This window comes from Coregonus lavaretus (assembly GCF_964263955.1).
Source record: "Coregonus lavaretus genome assembly, contig: HAP1_SCAFFOLD_814, whole genome shotgun sequence".
NCBI lineage: Eukaryota > Metazoa > Chordata > Actinopteri > Salmoniformes > Salmonidae > Coregonus > Coregonus lavaretus.
Genome location: NW_028157710.1, coordinates 189686 through 209372, shown reverse-complemented (window position 1 = coordinate 209372; position 19687 = coordinate 189686). Strand labels below are relative to the sequence as shown.

The window sequence follows — 19687 nt, the reverse complement described above, 5'->3', positions numbered from 1 at the left end:
GATATCAAGGAGGTTACAACTGGTTTATATTTACCGTTTCATCAAAGCAGGAATACTTGTCTGTTTCAGAGCGGAACATATCACATGGGGAGATTTTCATCTTTGCCAGTTTGGCCAACTGTGATGAAACAACCATGAACAGAGACACATCAATATACCTACATCTAGACACGAGGCTGGTAACATCAGTATTACTGCTCTCAGATCAGTTAGCAGAGGGGACACATCAATATACCTACATCTAGACACGAGGCTGATAACATTATTACTGCTCTCAGATCAGTTAGTGGCGGACTCGGAAGACAGTGGTCCTACCATATATATATATATAAAATCAAATTTAAATGTAATTTGTCACATGCGCCGAATACAACAGGTGTAGACCTTACAGTGAAATGCTTACTTACAAGCCCTTAACCAACAATGCAGTTTTAAGAAAGAATACCAAAAAAATAAAAATCACAAAAAAATACAATATAAAATAATACGAAATAAAAGTAAGGAGTCTAGATGTATATAACCCGTTTTAGCACGGACATGGCCATGGAGGACTTGTTTCTCTACCTCTAGGGTCCTACTAACCTCCTGCTCCTGCTTCTTCTTGGCAGCCTCCTCTTTTTTGATCTTCTTCTCGTCCTCCATCTTCTTTTTCTCATTCTTCTCCCTCAGGAGCGTTTCTTTATCCACCAGCTTCACCACCGTGGGAAGGCCTAACAACGACAAGATAACACAGTCACGACTCTGGCTGCTACTAGTTTTTGTTGATCTATAAAAAGCAGTGTGTGTGTGTGTGTGTGTGTGTGTGTGTGTACATATTGTGGTCAGTGGCTTTACCTTCATGATCTTCTAGACGCACCCCCAGCTCAGGTAAGGTGTCATCACGGACCCCGTCACACAGCTGTAGCACCTCTGTCACTGAGAACACAGACAGAGTCGGTCACCACGGCTACAATCCTCACATCTCCAGCAGCAGGCAACCGTGTTAAATGGCATTTTTCTTTGAATAACTTGGTAGGAAGTATTTACCGTTCTGTTCTCTGGCGATTTTGCGAACGGATTCTCTGAAGTCTGACAGCACCTTCAGATAGGGCATCACCGTGTTCTCCATCTGCAAGCAGCCTCAGTTAGCTTGAGTGGAAACTTACACAGAATCGCAACGTCTACGAGAACACGGATATAATAACAACAATAGGATTTATTTTAAAATCCAAAGTGATTTAGTCATGCATGCATACATATGGGTGATCCCGGGAATCAAACACACTATCCTGGCGTTGCAAGCGCCATACTGAGCTACAGAGGACCACTACAAACTCTGAGGAGAGATGCTGGTGGCTAATCCCAACAGTGTAGCATGTTGAAAGGTGGCTAATCCCAACAGTGTAGCATGTTGAAAGGTGGCTAATCCCAACAGTGTAGCATGTTGAAAAGTGGCTCATCCCAACAGTGTAGCATGTTGAAAAGTGGCTCATCCCAACAGTGTAGCATGTTGAAAGGTGGCTAATCCCAACAGTGTAGCATGTTGAAAGGTGGCTAATCCCAACAGTGTAGCATGTTAAAAGGTGGCTAATCCCAACAGTGTAGCATGTTGAAAGGTGGCTAATCCCAACAGTGTAGCATGTTGAAAGGTGGCTAATCCCCAACAGTGTAGCATGTTGAAAGGTGGCTAATCCCCAACAGTGTATCATGTTGAAAGGTGGCAAATCCCAACAGTGTATCATGTTGAAAGGTGGCTAATCCCAACAGTGTATCATGTTGAAAGGTGGCTAATCACCAACAGCGTAGCATGTTGAAAGGTGGCTAATCCCAACAGTATATCATGTTGAAAAGTGGCTAATTCCAACAGTGTAGCATGTTGAAAAGTGGCTAATCCCAACAGTGTAGCATGTTGAAAGGATGCAAATCACCAACAGTATAGCATTTTGAAAGGTGGCTAATCCCAACAGTATTGCATTTTGAAAGGTGGCTAATCCCAACAGTATATCATGTTGAAAGGTGGCTAATTACCAACAGTATTGCATTTTGAAAGGTGGCTAATCCCAACAGTATATCATGTTGAAAGGTGGCTAATTACCAACAGTATTGCATTTTGAAAGGTGGCTAATCCTAACAGTATAGCATGTTGAAAGGTGGCTAATCCCAACAGTATAGCATTTTGAAAGGTGGCTAATACCAACAGTATATCATGTTGAAAGGTGGCTAATCCCAACAGTATAGCATTTTGAAAGGTGGCTAATCCCAACAGTATATCATGTTGAAAGGTGGCTAATCCCAACAGTATATCATGTTGAAAGGTGGCTAATCCCAACAGTATTGCATTTTGAAAGGTGGCTAATCCCAACAGTATATCATGTTGAAAGGTGGCTAATCCCAACAGTATATCATGTTGAAAGGTGGCTAATCCCAACAGTATTGCATTTTGAAAGGTGGCTAATCCCAACAGTATAGCATTTTGAACGGTGGCTAATCCCAACAGTATATCATGTTGAAAGGTGGCTAATCCCAACAGTATAGCATTTTGAAAGGTGGCTAATCCCAACAGTATTGCATTTTGAAAGGTGGCTAATCCCAACAGTATTGCATTTTGAAAGGTGGCTAATCCCAACAGTATATCATGTTGAAAGGTGGCTAATTACCAACAGTATTGCATTTTGAAAGGTGGCTAATCCTAACAGTATAGCATGTTGAAAGGTGGCTAATCCCAACAGTATATCATGTTGAAAGGTGGCTAATCCCAACAGTATAGCATTTTGAAAGGTGGCTAATCCCAACAGTATTGCATTTTGAAAGGTGGCTAATCCCAACAGTATATCATGTTGAAAAGTGGCTAATCCCAACAGTAGAGCATGTTGAAAAGTGGCTAATCCTAACAGTAGATCATGTTGAAAGCACCTCGACTGCCAAGAAGCAACCTGGTATCTCCAGCTCAATACTTACATCCACATGCTGACCATCTCCTCCCACTGGGAATCCAATAGGCTCTGACCCTTCAATGGCCCCAAAGGTCTACAACACAGACAGGGTTAGAGAAATGGATCAGAACAAAAGGATGTGGTCTCCTGATCAGTAAAAGGACTGAACAGGTTTCTATCTTACCGCTTAGCTACAGTGGTGTAAATATCACGTGACCCGTTTTCACTTTCTACATCGCTTGTCATTTTTAATACTGAATGTATTCACAAGATTTATGTGATGGCACCGTTGTTTTGTCATGAGATGGCTCATTCAAATGGGTTTATCTTGCACAGCAGACTTCAGCTCTAGTCTTGTGAGTGTAATACTGGGATGTATTTACTAGGAACCAAACGTAATGAAAGAGGGAGGGGACTGAATTTGTCCAATAGAAACTCATTTTTGGTTGCAAAACGTCTTGCTATGGTGCAAAACATTTTGCAACAGTGTGCAATTAATGAATACACCCCCTGGTATGCTGCACAAGCTCTCCCTCACCTTGAGCATGTCAGTCAGGTAGAGAGCGATGCTCTTCATCAGCATGCGGTTGGGCTGCAGCTTGGAGCTCTTCCTGCTGGCTATGTAGGTGTTGCTCTGGGTCACCAGCAACCTCATCTCCTCCATGGTGCTGCGCGTGTCCACGTTGTCACACAGCGCCTCATGGACTGCTGCCTTCCTCTCATAGAAACTACAGACAGGGACAGTGGAGGAGTGGGCGGGGTTTACCCTCATAGAAACTACACAGACAGGGTCAATGGAGGAGTGGGCGGGGTTTACTCATAGAAACTACACAGACAGGGTCAATGGAGGAGTGGGAGGGGTTTACTCATAGAAACTACACAGACAGGGTCAATGGAGGAGTGGGCGGGGTTTACCCTCATAGAAACTACACAGACAGGGACAATGGAGAAGTGGGCGGGGTTTACTCATAGAAACTACACAGACAGGGTCAATGGAGGAGTGGGCGGGGTTTACTCATAGAAACTACACAGACAGGGATAATGGAGGAGTGGGCGGGGTTTACTCATAGAAACTACACAGACAGGGACAATGGAGGAGTGGGCGGGGTTTACCCTCATAGAAACTACACAGACGGTCGATGGAGGAGTGGGCGGGGTTTACTCTCTAGTCTACACAGTGAGCTGCCTACAGGGGGCAGTCATTCAGAGCACATGATGAAGAGGTACTTTATTTGAGGACTCCCTCACACCTGCAACACAGGGTTGTCATAAAACATGACATGGAATGACAAACGACTACTAAGGTTACATCAGCACTCTTTACAAAAATTCTGTTATGAAGCTTGAACCACTGAAACCTTATTGAAGGCTCTGTCGTAGCCGGCCGCGACCGGGAGACCCATGGGGCGGCGCGCAATTGGCCCAGCGTCGTCCAGGGTAGGGGAGGGAATGGCCGGCAGGGATGTAGCTCAGTTGGTAGAGCATGGCGTTTGCAACGCCAGGGTTGTGGGTTCGATTCCCACGGGGGGGTATGACAAAAATCAAATAATGTATGCACTAACTGTAAGTCGCTCTGGATAAGAGCGTCTGCTAAATGACTAAAAATGTTTTTTTAAATGAAGACTTCAGATGTATAGATTTTAGTGTGCCATGCCTCGTTAGAGGTTTCAAAAAAGGTAACTCCAGGCCAGGCGCCAAGTGACTTTAACGACCACATAACGAAAGGCATCATTACCAAACCTGATCGTTAACACCAGGCTCGTAACGTTTCTCCCCTCACCTCTCGTTGAGCTCCATCTCGGCTGCCTCCCACTTCTCAAACTGTCCGGTGATGTCACAGGGAGCTCTGAGAATGTCTTTGACGTTGAGGAAAAACTCCTGTGAGGAGAGGAAGAAGAACCTCGTGGTCAGCGGACTCGAACAGGTGCACTGAGTCCTTCGAGCCGGATAGAAGAAGAAAACAAAACTATTCAATGACAATAAAACACTCCTACACGAACATGCTAGCTGTTCCTGTAGACTTCCAGTCATTGCGCTAACGCTAGTTGGCAATGGCTCAGTCAGGGCCGGCGCCAGAATGAATCAGTTGGACAGGCATTTGGACTTCCACAATTTATTTGACCGAGATGCACGCCAAGAAGTATCCGAGCGAGCGAAACAGCGCCCCTCTGTCTCAGTATGTGTAGCCCATGTATCTGACGCTATCTGGCCAAAAAGAGTATGGCATGTCATTTTTTTTTTTTTTTTACGGGTTTTATAGTAAAGACATGTCATTTAACTGTAAACATGTATTACCTTTTAATGTGGCATGAACACAAAATCAGTCATGATGTTTTCATCCAATTGTCAAACAAATCACTTCAAAAAGTAAGTTACCTTCGTACGTTCGTCCCAAATAATTAAATCAAATCAAATGTTATTGGTCACATGCGCCGAATACAACAGGTGCAGACATTACAGTGAAATGCTTACTTACAGCCCTTAACCAACAGTGCATTTATTTTTAACAAAAAGAGTAAAAATAAAACAACAACAAAAAAAGTGTTGAGAAAAAAAAGAGCAGAAGTAAAATAATTACAGCATCCGAACAGTGCACCGGCCAACTTTCCTTCAATTCACAAGTGTCTGAAACCATCTGACCGGAGAAAGCATCCGAGCGAGCGAAGCAGCACCTCTGTCTTACTATATGTAGCCCATGTATCTGATGGGGTCTGGCCCAAACAATGATGACATGTTATGCTCTTTTTGGCCAGATAGCATCAGATACATGGGCTACACATACTGAGACAGAGGGGCGCTGTTTCGCTCGCTCGGATGCTTGTCAGCGTCCATCTCGGTCAAATAAATAATCAATATTGAAATATTTGATTTTAGACAGGCAAGGAGGTACGGTAGGGCGGGCCAGGCCCCTCTAAGACCCGCCCATAACGCAGGCCCTGGGCTCCAGGAAACTACCTTCAAACTGCACACAGTGACATAAAAGGGCTTAGCTGCCAACATGTCAAACTACACCCCTTTAAAACTATAGAGGTGCACCCCTGGGCTATATCACTTACATTCAGGAATTTCTCATAGTGGACAGCTGACTCCATGGTGTTGGGGGAGTAATCCAGGGTGTCCTTCCAGGAATGCATCAGGAAGGCTAGACGGAGCTGCCGAGCTGAGGGGAACACAGAGAACAGCTGTTACCTTGCACGCAGACGCCACGCACGCACGCAAATACTCCTGACACCCACATTGACATAACAATAAGCCATTGTTTTTGTGCCTACTGAGAAGTCTCTTCACCTGTGTTCTTTGCCAGGGCATCCTTGATGGTGATGAAGTTCTTGAGAGATTTGGACATCTTGCAACCTGCGATGGTCAGGTGACCAGTGTGCAGGAAGTAGCGAACCCAGTGATCGTTCTCAAAGTAAGCCTGCGTGGACCAAGTATCCTGCTTGTTATTCCACTCGAATACTACGGTTGCGTTCCAATTCCCTACCCTTCTCCCCGAAGTGTGCACTCATTCACTTGCCCTTGTGGACTTATAAGGAATGAACTGGAGTAAGAAATATGCTGCTACTATAGCCCATGCTCACGCCTTCCAATGCTTTCAAATCCTAGAGGGGGAGTGAACAAGTGCACACTTGGGAGTGCACAAAACGGACCACCGTCCATGTCATAGAAACAGATCACTTGAGACTAAAAAAAAACCTTACCTCGGACTGAGCCAACTCATTATCGTGATGGGGGAATCTGAGGTCAAACCCTCCCCCGTGGATGTCCATGGATTCTCCCAAGATGGAACCAGCCATAGCGGAACATTCGATATGCCAGCCTGGCCGTCCCTTTCCCCAGGGCGAGTCCCAGGACGGCTCCCCCGGCTTAGAGGCCTTCCACAGGGCGAAGTCATTCTGCGACCTCTTCTCACTGAGCTGGTCTGCCGAGACACTCAGGTCTCCTGCAGGCCACAGTGGACAACCAATGACTCACATACATTGTAGCCCTTTGTTTTTTAAAGCGCATTATAAATGATTGATATTATCCTTGTTATTACCCTCTCCCTCCTGCAAAGCTTTCATGTCACCGACCGCTTCAGGTACCAGCTTGCCGTACGCATGCTTCTGGCTGGTGTCAAACTTGGCTGTGTCAAAATAAACTGAACCGTTGGACTCGTACCTGCCGTCAGGAAAAGACAAATAACCCGAGTGAGAGAGAGATGAACAAAGACTTGTTTTAAAACTATATATAGAGGAGGGGGGCCTGACTGATAACACAGACAATTTCTCCCTTACCCAAAGCCATTGTCTAGGATCTTCTTCACAAAGTCCACGATCTCTGGGCAGTACTCGCTGACCCGGGTGAGTACGTCTGGGGGAAGGACCTGGGGGTTGCACACAGAACAGGTGGGGAAATCAGTGATTTACCAATCATCATCAGATTGGCACTAGAAAAGTAGTAATTTTAATAGTAAAATATGATTAACAATTAGAAATATTAAATGTTACATTACTGCATGGTTTATGTCATAGGGCCCCGTGTTTTTGCACAATCATGTGAAATAATATTTGATCCTGTGTTTTATCCAGAAATAAGAAGCAATTATCAGAGGATCATTATCATCATTATTATTATCATTATCAGAGGATGGTACTGGACCATCTGACAGAACGAAAAGGGGACAGTTTGATAAAAAAAGCTTTCAATAAAAAGGTAAAAATTCAGGTCATGTGACATGATAGTTATGTGTGCTCCTCTGATAAGGAGCATTGACACTAGAAAAGTTCATAGTAAAATACTATTAACAATTCATTATAAATATGAACGTTATACGAGTTGCGTGCGCTTCCACCTACATTCAAGGCGTCCATGTCCTTGTGGTACTCCCCTTCCCAGAACTTTGGAAGAAGAGAGAATATGGAGTTCTCGGTCACTTGACTGCCAAACTGAGCATCCAACCAATCAGACAGCAGGTCTTTGGCCTCCTCCAGTAACACCTTCAAAAAAAGAACACATTTGACTTCTGTTATGTTGTTTTCTTTTTCGTAAAATTGTCTCACAGGAGGTTGGTTGGTTGCAACTTAATTGGGGAGGACGGGGCTCGTGGTAATGACTGGAGCGGAATCAGTGGAATGGTATCAAGTACGTCAAACACTTGGATTCCAGGTGTTTGATGCCATTCCATTTGCTCCATCCATTTGCAGTTGTAAATGAGAACTTGTTCTCAACTGGCTTACCTGGTTAAATAAAAAATGTAATTCCGGCCATTATTATGAGCCATCCCCTCAGCAGCCTCCACTGGACTGTGTCGAGACAATAAAATGTGACTTGACTTTCTAGCTCAGTCCAAACATCTGGAAGTGTATTTGACTTATCAGGAGCCATAGAGATTCATGTTGCACAGCAGGGAGGAAATCTTACCTGAGCCAGGCGTTGTATGTCAGCCTCCCCAGCCTTGCTCTCCACCGCCCCCTGCAGGGGTCCCAGGGCAGCAGAGACGGCAGAGTCCAGCCTCTCCAGCATCTGTTTCTTGTCTGGGTCTGTGGTCTCGGCCAGCTTGGCCTGGAAGGGCTGCAAATGATATATATGGAGTGAATGGAATGTTTTGAGGTGGTAATGTGGCATCCAGCGCCAAAGTTCACCACTCTCTCTCTATATATATATATATATATGTGACTGGTTCATTTGCACCCACCCACCACACAGGGGTGAACTTTAGAACCTGAAAGTATACCCAGGACATTTTATTTTTATTTATTTTTTAGTCATTTAGCAGACACTCTTATCCAGAGCGACTTACAGGAGCAATTAGGGTTAAGTGCCTTGCTCAAGGGCATATCGGCAGATTTTTCACCTAGTCGGCTCGGGGATTAGAACCAGTGACCTTTCGGTTACTGGCACAACGCTCTTAACCACTAAGCTACATGCTAAACACTGTTCAACAGATGACCAATCACTCAGCCACACCTGTAAAGTGTCATGAACTTTATAGAAACTATAGAAGTTTGATGTCTTACCCCTCTGGCACTAAGGACATCCTGCAGTATCTGGGCAACCGCTGGCTTCTTCTCCCTGTACTGTTCCAGGAGGTAGTTCTGTCTGGCCCGCCTGATGATCTGACAGACAGAGAAATTATCACTAACCGTTCAGCCAACCATTCAGTTTGCACAACAGAAGGGCACAATATGTTGTTTTGTACAATCACTGCTTCATTGCTGGTTACCTTGTCATCTATGTCAGTGATGTTCATGCAGTAGAACACGTCATATTTGAAATAGTTCATCAGTATCCTTCGGAGGATATCGAAAGATATGTAAGATCTGGAAAACAAAGGAATCAATCATTTGATTTGGACACACAGATTTGAACACACATCTCGACATTCAAATTTAAACTGATTTGAACGTTCTACAGCAGGAAATAGTCTTAGTTCTAGACTATTCTTTTCAAGAACAGTTATGAGTCAGGAAAGTATGACCCTTGTTACCGTCTGTTCCATAAAAATGTAATTATCAAAACGTCATCATTAAAGATGCACTATGCAGAAATCACTCCACCATTTACTGGTTGCTCAAATTCTAATAGTTTGCCTAATTTCAGTTTATGTGACAAAACAAGCAAATATAGTGTAGAGACTCATTGTACCATCTAAACCGCTGTGAAATATATTCTCCATAACCAAAAATGTTGTATTTTCAGCTGGTGTACAAAACCGAAAGTAAAAGACGCAAAAACTAAACTTTAGAACGGGAAGCATAGAAATAGCACACATAGAACAGATCTACCTCTTATTAGACATGCTTTCAATGAGAATTACAGATCTATAAACACACATTTCTATGTGAATTTGTCAGGTCAACCAAAAAGTTCCATATGGCACCTTTAAAGTAATTGAAATGCCAGTTAGGTGAGTTGTAAGTCCTTATCAGGTTTGCAACCTCACCTGCACTGACATATTTCTGTTTTCTTCTTCTATTTGTGACTATTGGACTAAACCTGTTGGACTAAACCGCTCTGTGGCGAGGTATGGCTGTCAAACTGCTAGTCTTGTTACTTCCTGAACTGAACTTTACCTGGCATGTCCCATGTGAGAGGCATCATAGACAGTGGGTCCGCAGCAGTACCACAGCACCTTGTTTCCATTCTGGGGAACAAACAGCTCCTGCAATAATAACACTACGGTATTAATAATAGTCAATGCCATTTAGCAGACGCTTTTTTTCCCAAAGCGACTTACAGTCATGCATGCATACATTTTACGTATGGGTGGTCCCGGGAATCGAACCCACTACCCTGGCGTCACAATTGCCATGCTCTACCAACTGAGCTACAGAGATGGGATCAAAATCTAAACCTTTATGCGGTCATTGACATTCATTGTCCTTCTTTCCTATTTGATCATAAGGATTCAGCCATTCAAAAGGGCTCTGAAACAAGCAAAACAAAAGAAGGTAAAAATGTCACCTTGGTGCGTGTGAGGCTGTTGTAGAGTCTCAGCTTTGGCAGGTTGGACCCGGCTGGGGCAGACCAGGGGGGCTGGACCCGCTTTCCCTTTACTAAAAAAACACAGGACACATTTTATAAGAACATTAGTCAAACTTTTCTCTGAAGAGGGTATGCTGTTAAATGGTGTCACATTTAAGGTCAGGCAAATGATTGAATTCCGTCAAATATCTGGATTCCCCATTTAAAACGTTTGAGGCATTTTGAGTGGTGATTTGAGCGGGCAACTGTCTGAGGGTATGCAAGTCACCGCTATGATAACACCCCACCCCGGCCCAGATTCACAAAACACTTCTTACACAAAAACGTAATTTTCTTAAGAAATGTATTCTTAGGAAGGTTTTGTGAATCTGGGCCCTGGTCTCCAGAGCACAGCACACAATGCAGTCGGTGGGCCTTCATCAACGCTGCAGGCCTGCTAACAGTAGGCCTAGTTTGCGTGGGGGGAGGGGTGGAAAGCAACACACTAGCTAGCCCTCAAGGTGCGTGTCACAAACAAACACAAAACCCACACAGGAAGGAACACAGGTGTGATGGGAAAAATCAGGGCTGGGAAATACTCAAATTAATCAACAAAAAACGGTGGTCCTCCTGCCACTAGCCTTTAACACTGTTGACAAAAGAATACAGGACAAAAAAAATAAAAAATAAAACATTACAGATTTCAATGATTCCAAAATGCTAATCATGCCAATGAGGGGCTGTCAGCAGATCACAAGGGTATCGCCATAAGTCTGAATCTAAAGTGACCAGCTAGTACCATTTATTGTTGTACTACCATATTCCTGGAAAAAGGTTGAATTGAGCTTTCGCTTTCACAATGAATGTCACATTTCACTGCAACCATCCGTTGTGTGTGACAATAAAACATATTTATTTTTTAGAACATGAGTCATGACAAGCGCTGGAGACAGTAGCTACGAGTATTCTGTGAAAATAGTCGTGACCGGTGTACCGAGCATCACGCAGCCACCAGCACAACGGTCAGGACTATTTTCACAGAATACTCATAGCTACTGTCAAAGTCTCCAGCGTTTGTCATGACTCATGTTCTGGACATAAAAAAAAAAAAAAAAGAACAAACGTTGTATTGTCACCTACACTAGATAGGTGCAGTGAAAGGTCACATTCATTGTGAAAGCGAAAATCAACCTTTACCCACGAGCCACTCCAGCCCCTCATGAGGAGTTCCGTTTTTTTGTGTCCCTCACCACCATCAAAGGTGCCCATCCCCGATTCAAATACATCCGGGACGCCTGATCATAGCTAGAAGAATGGCATTAATTTCATTGGCAATTGAAAAAGCTAACCTTACTATAGCCGACATTCCAACAATCCAAAGTAACCATGCACTATTGGTCTAGTCTAGGGGGGGGGGGATGCCATGACTGCCCTTATGCAGTGGGCTACTCTAGTCTAAGGGGAGCATCCCTATCCTGTCCAGGCCATGGGCCCTGGACTCTACTCACTGCTGCTATCTGGGCTGGGGGTGTCCCGCTGCAGGGCTGCTATGTGCCTGTACCAACGCAGAGCGTGCACGTGCTGCGGGGCCGGGGGCCTGTGCAGGAGCTCAAAGGCCTCCTGGTCCGCCCGAGAGGGGCTGAACCCAGCCAGGTAGCTGCGGGAGCTCAGGTACTCATTCAGGGCCATGGTGGCGGTGACCTCGTCACTTGTGTGCAGCAAGAAGCCATAATCAAAGGCTGTAGAAAACAAGACAGCACACATTCACCCACACCGACAACACACCATTGAAAAACAAACTAATTGGGATTGGTTTCGGTGTCTAGACATGGCAAAGAATTGATGCCCAATAACTTTGTGCTGCTGTATTTGTTAATCAACCTCTTGCTGATCAATGCCATTTGAAAGCTGATAGCTGGCTAGTAGCTTTGGCTATTTCATCTGATATTGTTTAACTTAAAGGCCCAAGCTATCATTTCAACAACCTGACCCTGCCACTTTGTTTGGTGAACTGGCAGATGAGAGTCTAACCTGTCAAATTCATAAATGGAGTTATAGGATGCAATGAGATGTGCATCATATACAGTATATTCATTGTTTATTTACAAATACTCAAACAATGCTGTATTGACCTTCCATTTTGGGTTTTGACCACATCATTGGTTGTTATGACAGCTGTATTATGATCATAACAGCGCAGGAGGAAATCTTAAAATGTCCCTTTAACAATGTTGAGATACTGTTTGTAGAAGACTAGCTAGCAGTAGTAGCAAATATTTTCACAAGCCAACTAGCTAGCTAGTACCATTTATGGTTATACTACCATATTCCTGGAAAATGTCGAATCGAGCTTTCGCATTCACAATTAATGTGACAATACAACAGTTATTGTTTTCATTACACGACTCATGACAAGCGATGGAAACAGTAGCCATGAGTATTCTGTTAAAATAGTCGTGACCGGTGTACCGAGCATCACGCAGCCACCAGTACACTGGTCAGGACTATTTTCACACAACACTTTTATCTACTGTCACTCTCCAGCGCTCGTCATTACTCATGTTCTGGACATTCATTGTGAAATCTTGATTCAGCCTTTTCCAGGAATACGGTAGTATGACCATAACTAGTACTACTAGTTAGATGGCACTGCAATCGACACTAACGGGCTTTAATTTAAATATATTCAGGACGCTTGATCACACCGACAGCTTTCACAAGAAGTACATTAATTTCCAATGGAACGCTGCGTTTGCCTTACAGCATTGCGTTGCAGTGCGTTCTGTGTGGTGCATACATTGGATGTATCGAACGTATGCATCATATTGTATGCGTAGATGGCTTGACAGAAATGGTAGCAGAAGGTGAATGTTGAACTTTTGTTGCACACATCTCCAGGTGATGCTGCGTACATTTTGCCCAATGACGCTGTAGGTGTGTATTCATTTAATTTACTATTGAAATAGCTAGCCTTACCATAGCCAACATTCAATATCCTGCAATAATTTCAAGTCTGAGAACGCGCCTCAAATTATGAATAAACGCATTTGCCTTCAAGAGCCGCTGCTGATATCTGGAAATATTAAAAACATGCATCGATTACAATACTTACCTAACCCTCCCGAGCTTGACATATCACCAGTCTACAATTTCTGATGCAACAATAACGTGCCCGGACGTAGACTCTCGTTTAGACCAATGACCGTATGCTCTAGACATCCGCGTTTCCTCCCGTTCTTTTATGCTAGTCACTAGTTACCACAGTCACAAAGTCAGAAGGCTCAACCAATCAGACGAGAGAGAGTGTGATGACGCGTGTTCCGGTTCATGGGAAACGCCTCATTTTCGAAATGGAATATCTTGTGTTCAAGTTTGGACCAAATTACTAGACATTCCGAACACGAATTGGCAAATGTCACTAAAATTCATAACATTGAGAAAGGACGAAAGTTTTGGGCAAATGGGTAAATTGTGGGCACAGAGAGGGGGAAAGCCAGGCAAACAACAGCCAAAGAGAAATATGCTGCTGAAGTGAACAAGGCGGCAGTAAACTCAAAGACGGAGCACTGTAATTTACACCACACACACACCTTTACAACCTTTACAACATTAATTTCATTTTAATAATGTTGTAGTACTAACAGTGGAATGCTCCTCAATAAAATTGAAGATGGGACTTTTTAAAACGGGTGTTCTAACTCTGTGGTCACCTAGAGATCCCATGTCACTTATTGCAAGAGTATGTCATGATGAGTACCATTTGATGTGTAATGTGTATATCAAACTGTATTCCTATCATGTAATACTGTCTATAAAAGCACCATGTATGTAAAGTGCATGAATAATGTATTTGTAACAATATCTGTAAAAAAAAAAAAAAACATTTCAAACAAAGTTACTTTTGTCCTCCGAAGAAGGGGGTGGATGGGCCAATGCAATACAATATAAAGAGTATGTCAGTGGGGTTAGGGTGGCGAGTTTCCTCTTACACTATAAAGAACTTTGGGTGTCTAGAAAAGTGCCATTTAAATCCAATCAATTATTAAATGGTTTTGCCATCTTCCACAGCCTGAAGACCATGCTTTTGTACAGTGTGATTGGCGACAGCTAGTCTTACTGGGGTCCGATACATAACGAAAAATACATTACATTCAAAAGGCTTTTCAATTTACATGCATTTAAAAACATTAACATGTAGTGTGTGTGCATCTATCAGTTACACATACATGTCAGTACATACACACAACAAGTAGGTCACGAGGGGGAGAGGCGTGGTGCCGTGAGGTGTTGCTTTATTTGTTTTTTCTGAAACCAGGTTTGCTGTTCACTTGCGCTATATTAGATGGAAGGGAGTTCCATGCACTCATGGCTCTGTATAATACTGTACGTTTCCTTGAATTTGTTCTGGACCTGGGGACTGTGAAAAGACTCCTGGTGGCATGTCTGGTGGGGTAAGTGTGTGTGTCAGTGCTGTGTGTAAGTTGACTATGCAAACAATTTGGAATTTCCTCACACAATGTTTCTCATAAAAACAAGATGTGACACGGTCAGTCTTTCCTCAACTCATAGCTAAGAGAGACAGGTATGCATAGTATTAATATTAGCCCTCTGATTACAATGAAGAGCAAGACGTGCCGCTCTGTTCTGGGCCAGCTGCAACTTAACTAAGTATTTATTTGCAGCACTTGACCACACAACTGGACAATAATCAAGATACGATAAAACTAGAGCCTGCAGGACTTGCTTTGTGGAGTGTGGTGTCAAAAAAGCAGAGCATCTCTTTATTACGGACAGACCTCTCCCAATCTTTACAACCATTGAATCTATGTTTTGACCATGACAGTTTACAATCTAAGGTAACGCCAAGTAATTTAGTCTCCTCAACTAGTTCAAAAGCCACACCATTCATTAGCAGATTCAGCTGAGGTCTAGAACTTAAGGAATGATTTGTAGCGAATACAATGTTCTTGGGTTTTAGAGATGTTCAGCACCAGTTTATTACTGGCCACCCATTCCAAAACAGACCGCAACTCTTTAAGGGTTTCAGTGACTTAATTAGCTGTGGTTGCTGATGCATATATGGTTGAATCATCAGCATACAGTGCATTCGGAAAGTATTCAGACCCCTTGACTTTACACACAATGCCTCACAATGACAAAGCAAAAAAAGTTTTGAAATTTTAGCAAATGTATTAAAAATAAAAAAATGAAATATTACATAGTATTCAGACCCTTTGCTATGAGACTCGAAATTGAGCTCAGGTGCATCCTGTTTCCATTGATCATCCTTGAGATGTTTCTACAACTTGATTGGAGTCCACCTGTGGTAAATTGAATTGATTGGGCATGATTTGGAAAGGCACACACACCTGTCTATATAAGGTCCCACAGTTGACAGTGCATGTCAGAGCAAAAACCAAGCCATGAGGTCGAAGGAATTGTCCAAACTGAGCAATCGGGGGAGAAGGGCCTTGGTCAGATCTGGGGAAGGGAACCAAAAATATTCTGCAGCATTGAAGGTCCCCAAGAACACAGTGGCCTCCATCATTCTTAAATGGAAGAAGTTTATAACCACCAAGACTAGAGCTGGCTGCCTGGCCAAACTGAGCAATCGGGGGAGAAGGGCCTTGGTCAGGGAGGTGACCAAGAACCCGATGGTCTCTCTGACAGAGCTCCAGAGTTCCTCTGTGGAGATGGGAGAACCTTCCAGAAGGACAACCATCTCTGCAGCACTCCACCAATCAGGCCTTTATGATATAGTGGCCAGACGGAAGCCACTCTTCAGTAAAAAGGCACAAGACAGCCTGCTTGGAGTTTGCCAAAAGGCACCTAAAGACTCTCATCAGAAAAAAGATTCTCTGGTCTGATGAAACCAAGATTGAACACTTTTATCCTGAATGCCAAGCGTCACGTTTGGAAGAAACCTGGCACCATCCCTACGGTGAAGCATGGTGGTGGCATTATTTTAGTTTTTATACATTAGCAGAATTTTCATTAAACCTGTTTTTGCTTTGTCATTATGGAGTATTTTGTGTGTAGATTGATGGGGACAACAATGTAATCCATTTTAGAATAAGGCTGTAACGCAACAAAATGTGGAAAAGTCAAGGGGTCTGAATACTTTCCGAACGCACTGTACATGGACACATGCTTTGTTTAATGCCAGTGGCAGGTCATTGGTAAAAATACAAAAGAGTAGAAGGCCTAGAGAGCTGCCCTGCGGTACACCACACTTTACATGTTTGACATTAGAGAAGCTTCCATTAAAGAAAACCCTCTGAGTTCATATGGCAGAGGTTGAAAAGCCATAACACATACATTTTCTCAACAGGTTATGGTCAATAATATCAAAAGGCTGCACTGAAATCTAACAGTACAGCTCCCACAATCTTCTTATTATCAATTTCTTTCAACCAATCATCAGTAATTTGTGTCAATGCATTACATATTGAGTACCCTTTTCTATAATCATGTTGAAAGTCTGTTGTTAATTTGTTTACAGGGAAATAGCATTGTATTTGGTCAAATGCCATTTTTTCCAACAGTTTGCTAAGAGCTGGCAGCAAGCTGATATGTCCGCTGTTAGACCCAGTAAAGGCCGCTTTACCACAGTGGTGGAAACTGGTACAAAATACCAAAAAGGTGGACTGCAAGGCTATGTTAAATTAAATAAAATGACTTAACATTCTTTATTTGGTGCCAAATAAAGTAACAGGGTTGAAGTTTCTTAAAATCAGCCAATTGATAAAATTGAAATTTCTGTGAAACTGTGTACGTTTTACTTGTGGATTTTGAAAATAAAGTTACAAAATAAAGATGTGTCAAGTTGTTTGTCTACATGCCATTTGGAAAACAATGCAGACATTGGACTAAACCTGATACAGTAGGCTTGGACTAAACCTGATACAGTAGGCTTGCAAGCTGAGTTTGAATAAGACATCTGATTAGCACTTTACATTTAGACCGGTTGGTTTTATTAAAAGCTAATGAATAACAAAAATCATTAATGGATCACTAGATAAAATAAATACATGTCTCTCGTCTGCCCCTGCAGTATACGCGTCATCACACTCCCTCATCTGATTGGTCGAGTAGGCGGGCCTTCTGCCTTTGGCTGTGGTAACCAAAGATTATGGATTTACTGGATATACTGACAAGATACATGTCTCTCCGCCCTAACAATGGGAGTCACTGTCCACAAAGCGGCACGGTGGGCTGTCTAGCTCCCGCCTTTCTTTGGATTGGTGGATACATCTCATTATTGTAATCCTTTTTTGAATATACGATGAGGGTTGTTGACGTCAACCGCCCATATTCAATGGAGAGAGATGCTATTTTACTAGCCTCATTTCATGAATATGCATAGACATCTCGAGACAACTCCGATAGTGTTTTTTCTCAAAGTTGTCGGGATGTCACGTGTCCTACTTATATCAGTACACTCCTAACAACTTACGCATTACGAAACTTCTATTCGATCAAATAAACCTCACCTGGCAAATAAAGCCATTCATTTTTTGTTGTTGAACAAATTCGACAGTCTCATTGACCTCCATACAAAAACTCCTTGCTTGGTGGGCGAAACAACGAAACACCGCCACCTGCTGGAGGGAGACAGATTTTTCGCCAAGTTGGACCTCTCTCTTCCTCTCTGGTTGTAGACATTTTATATCTCAATGGTTGCCTCCCACAATTTCCAAATAGGGCTCCGACAAATATGATCTTTTGTATTGACAAGATGGTTGTGCGACTGCTATAACAATAGAAATGCATGTCCTCAAAGATGGAAGGCAGGCGAGAAGAGGCGAGATCAGGTGGGACCATTCTAGCCAATGAGAGGGCAGATATGCGTGTGAACAACAGGCACAACTCAGATATTAAGTAGCTTTTTTCAAAGTTGCCGAAATGCCACGTGTCCACTTCTATCACTGCATTCGTAACGAAATAACCATTACGAAACTTCTATTCAATCAAATAAGGCTCACGTAGGAAATTAGCAATTCAATTTTTTGTTGACCAAATGTAACAATCTCTCATTGACCTCCATACAAAAATTCCTCACTTCGTGGTCTTATTTTCGTGGACACATTTTGGGCTGAGTAATCCCTCTAGTTTCGCCTCTTCTTCTCTGGCTCTGACAAGAGGTGGAAATGGATTCTCAATCCTTGTAAGTGCAGTGGCGGTCGTTGCCGTTTAAGATGAGGGAGGATGATTATTGTTTTCATGAGCATGGCCTTCTTTCTATTACAGCATATTGGATGACTGTCATTCACTGTCATAACATCGATAGGTTTAGGCTACTACATGATACTCTAATTTTCCCTATACCCATCACGAGGTTGCTGCAACCTAGCCTATGAATGAAAGCTTACAACGTAGGTGCACAGGTTGAGAGACATTTTTGTAATCATTCAATACCACCGTTTAAGAAACGTTCAACAGAATCGGCAGAATAAATACACCCCTGATCACACGCAAATACAGTTCACTTTCATAGCAGCCACACACAAACAGCATGAACATTTTGCTCTTTGCATGATTCCTTTTCGCATCTACGTGCTGTCCTCTCACCTTTTCGCTTCACTTATGGACTTCAGTGCACAACACGTCAGCAGTCTGTAACCAGGTTCCAAGCCAAACCTTCATATCATAACCACTAACCGCTACACACAGCCTACATCATTGTCACCATATTAGCTAACGTCAAGTCAACAACATAGCTACTAGAACTAACACGTTAGTAAACCCTTTACAATCATGCAGTACAGTGTACAGTCAGCAAGAAGTTTAGCAGTTGCCCCGGTGGCAATAAATTAATAAAACCAAAAGCTTACATTGACTTGGAAGAGTTTGTGTTGGATAGCCATAGACAGCTAGCTAACATAGCATCCCTCTCTGTTTGAGTAGGCTAAACTAGCTAGCTGCATTCGCTAGCTTAGTGAAAGTGAAAAAAAAATACAACTAAATACAGCTCTCGCCCTCTCCAACTTCATTTTTAAAGAAATGAATGAGTTCAAAACTGTTCAACTATTGTCTTTCTCTCTCTTTGAGTCAACTACTCACCACATTTTATGCACTGCAGTGCTAGCTAGCTGTAGCTTATGCTTTCAGTACTAGATTCGCTGATCCTTTGATTGGGTGGACAACATGTCAGTTCATGCAGCAAGAGCTGTGATAGGTTGGAGGGCATCCTATGGGAAGTTGTCATAATTATTAATTATTAAGTCTATGGAAGGGGGTGAAAACCATGAGCCTCCTAGGTTTTATATTGAAGTCTATGTACCCAGAGGAGGACGGAAACTAGCTGTCATCCGGCTACACCATGGTGT

At 42.9% G+C, this 19687-nt stretch overlaps 1 protein-coding gene across 3 annotated transcripts in view; it reads right to left on the bottom strand.

The window, feature by feature from the left end:
- The window catches only part of LOC311125008 (cysteine--tRNA ligase, cytoplasmic-like), a 28643-nt gene that overhangs the window by 2143 nt on the left and 6813 nt on the right, over window positions 1-19687 (bottom strand). The window contains exons 1-20 of one of the 3 annotated variants that reach the window (XM_084199097.1): window positions 13471-13576; window positions 11867-12097; window positions 10359-10450; window positions 9968-10056; window positions 9118-9214; window positions 8912-9010; window positions 8316-8465; window positions 7751-7891; window positions 7190-7278; window positions 6952-7073; window positions 6614-6855; window positions 6201-6330; window positions 5969-6072; window positions 4693-4790; window positions 3451-3640; window positions 2938-3006; window positions 1027-1108; window positions 835-915; window positions 583-710; window positions 35-118 (exon numbers count right to left, since the gene is read on the bottom strand). In XM_084199097.1, the coding sequence (XP_084055223.1) occupies window positions 35-118; window positions 583-710; window positions 835-915; window positions 1027-1108; window positions 2938-3006; window positions 3451-3640; window positions 4693-4790; window positions 5969-6072; window positions 6201-6330; window positions 6614-6855; window positions 6952-7073; window positions 7190-7278; window positions 7751-7891; window positions 8316-8465; window positions 8912-9010; window positions 9118-9214; window positions 9968-10056; window positions 10359-10450; window positions 11867-12097; window positions 13471-13492 (2340 nt within the window). In that variant the 5' untranslated portion in view covers window positions 13493-13576. Of the gene's footprint in view, window positions 1-34; window positions 119-582; window positions 711-834; window positions 916-1026; window positions 1109-2937; window positions 3007-3450; window positions 3641-4692; window positions 4791-5968; window positions 6073-6200; window positions 6331-6613; window positions 6856-6951; window positions 7074-7189; window positions 7279-7750; window positions 7892-8315; window positions 8466-8911; window positions 9011-9117; window positions 9215-9967; window positions 10057-10358; window positions 10451-11866; window positions 12098-13470; window positions 13579-19687 lie in introns of those variants that run through there. The other 2 variants (XM_084199099.1, XM_084199098.1) reach the window with 2 other exon arrangements.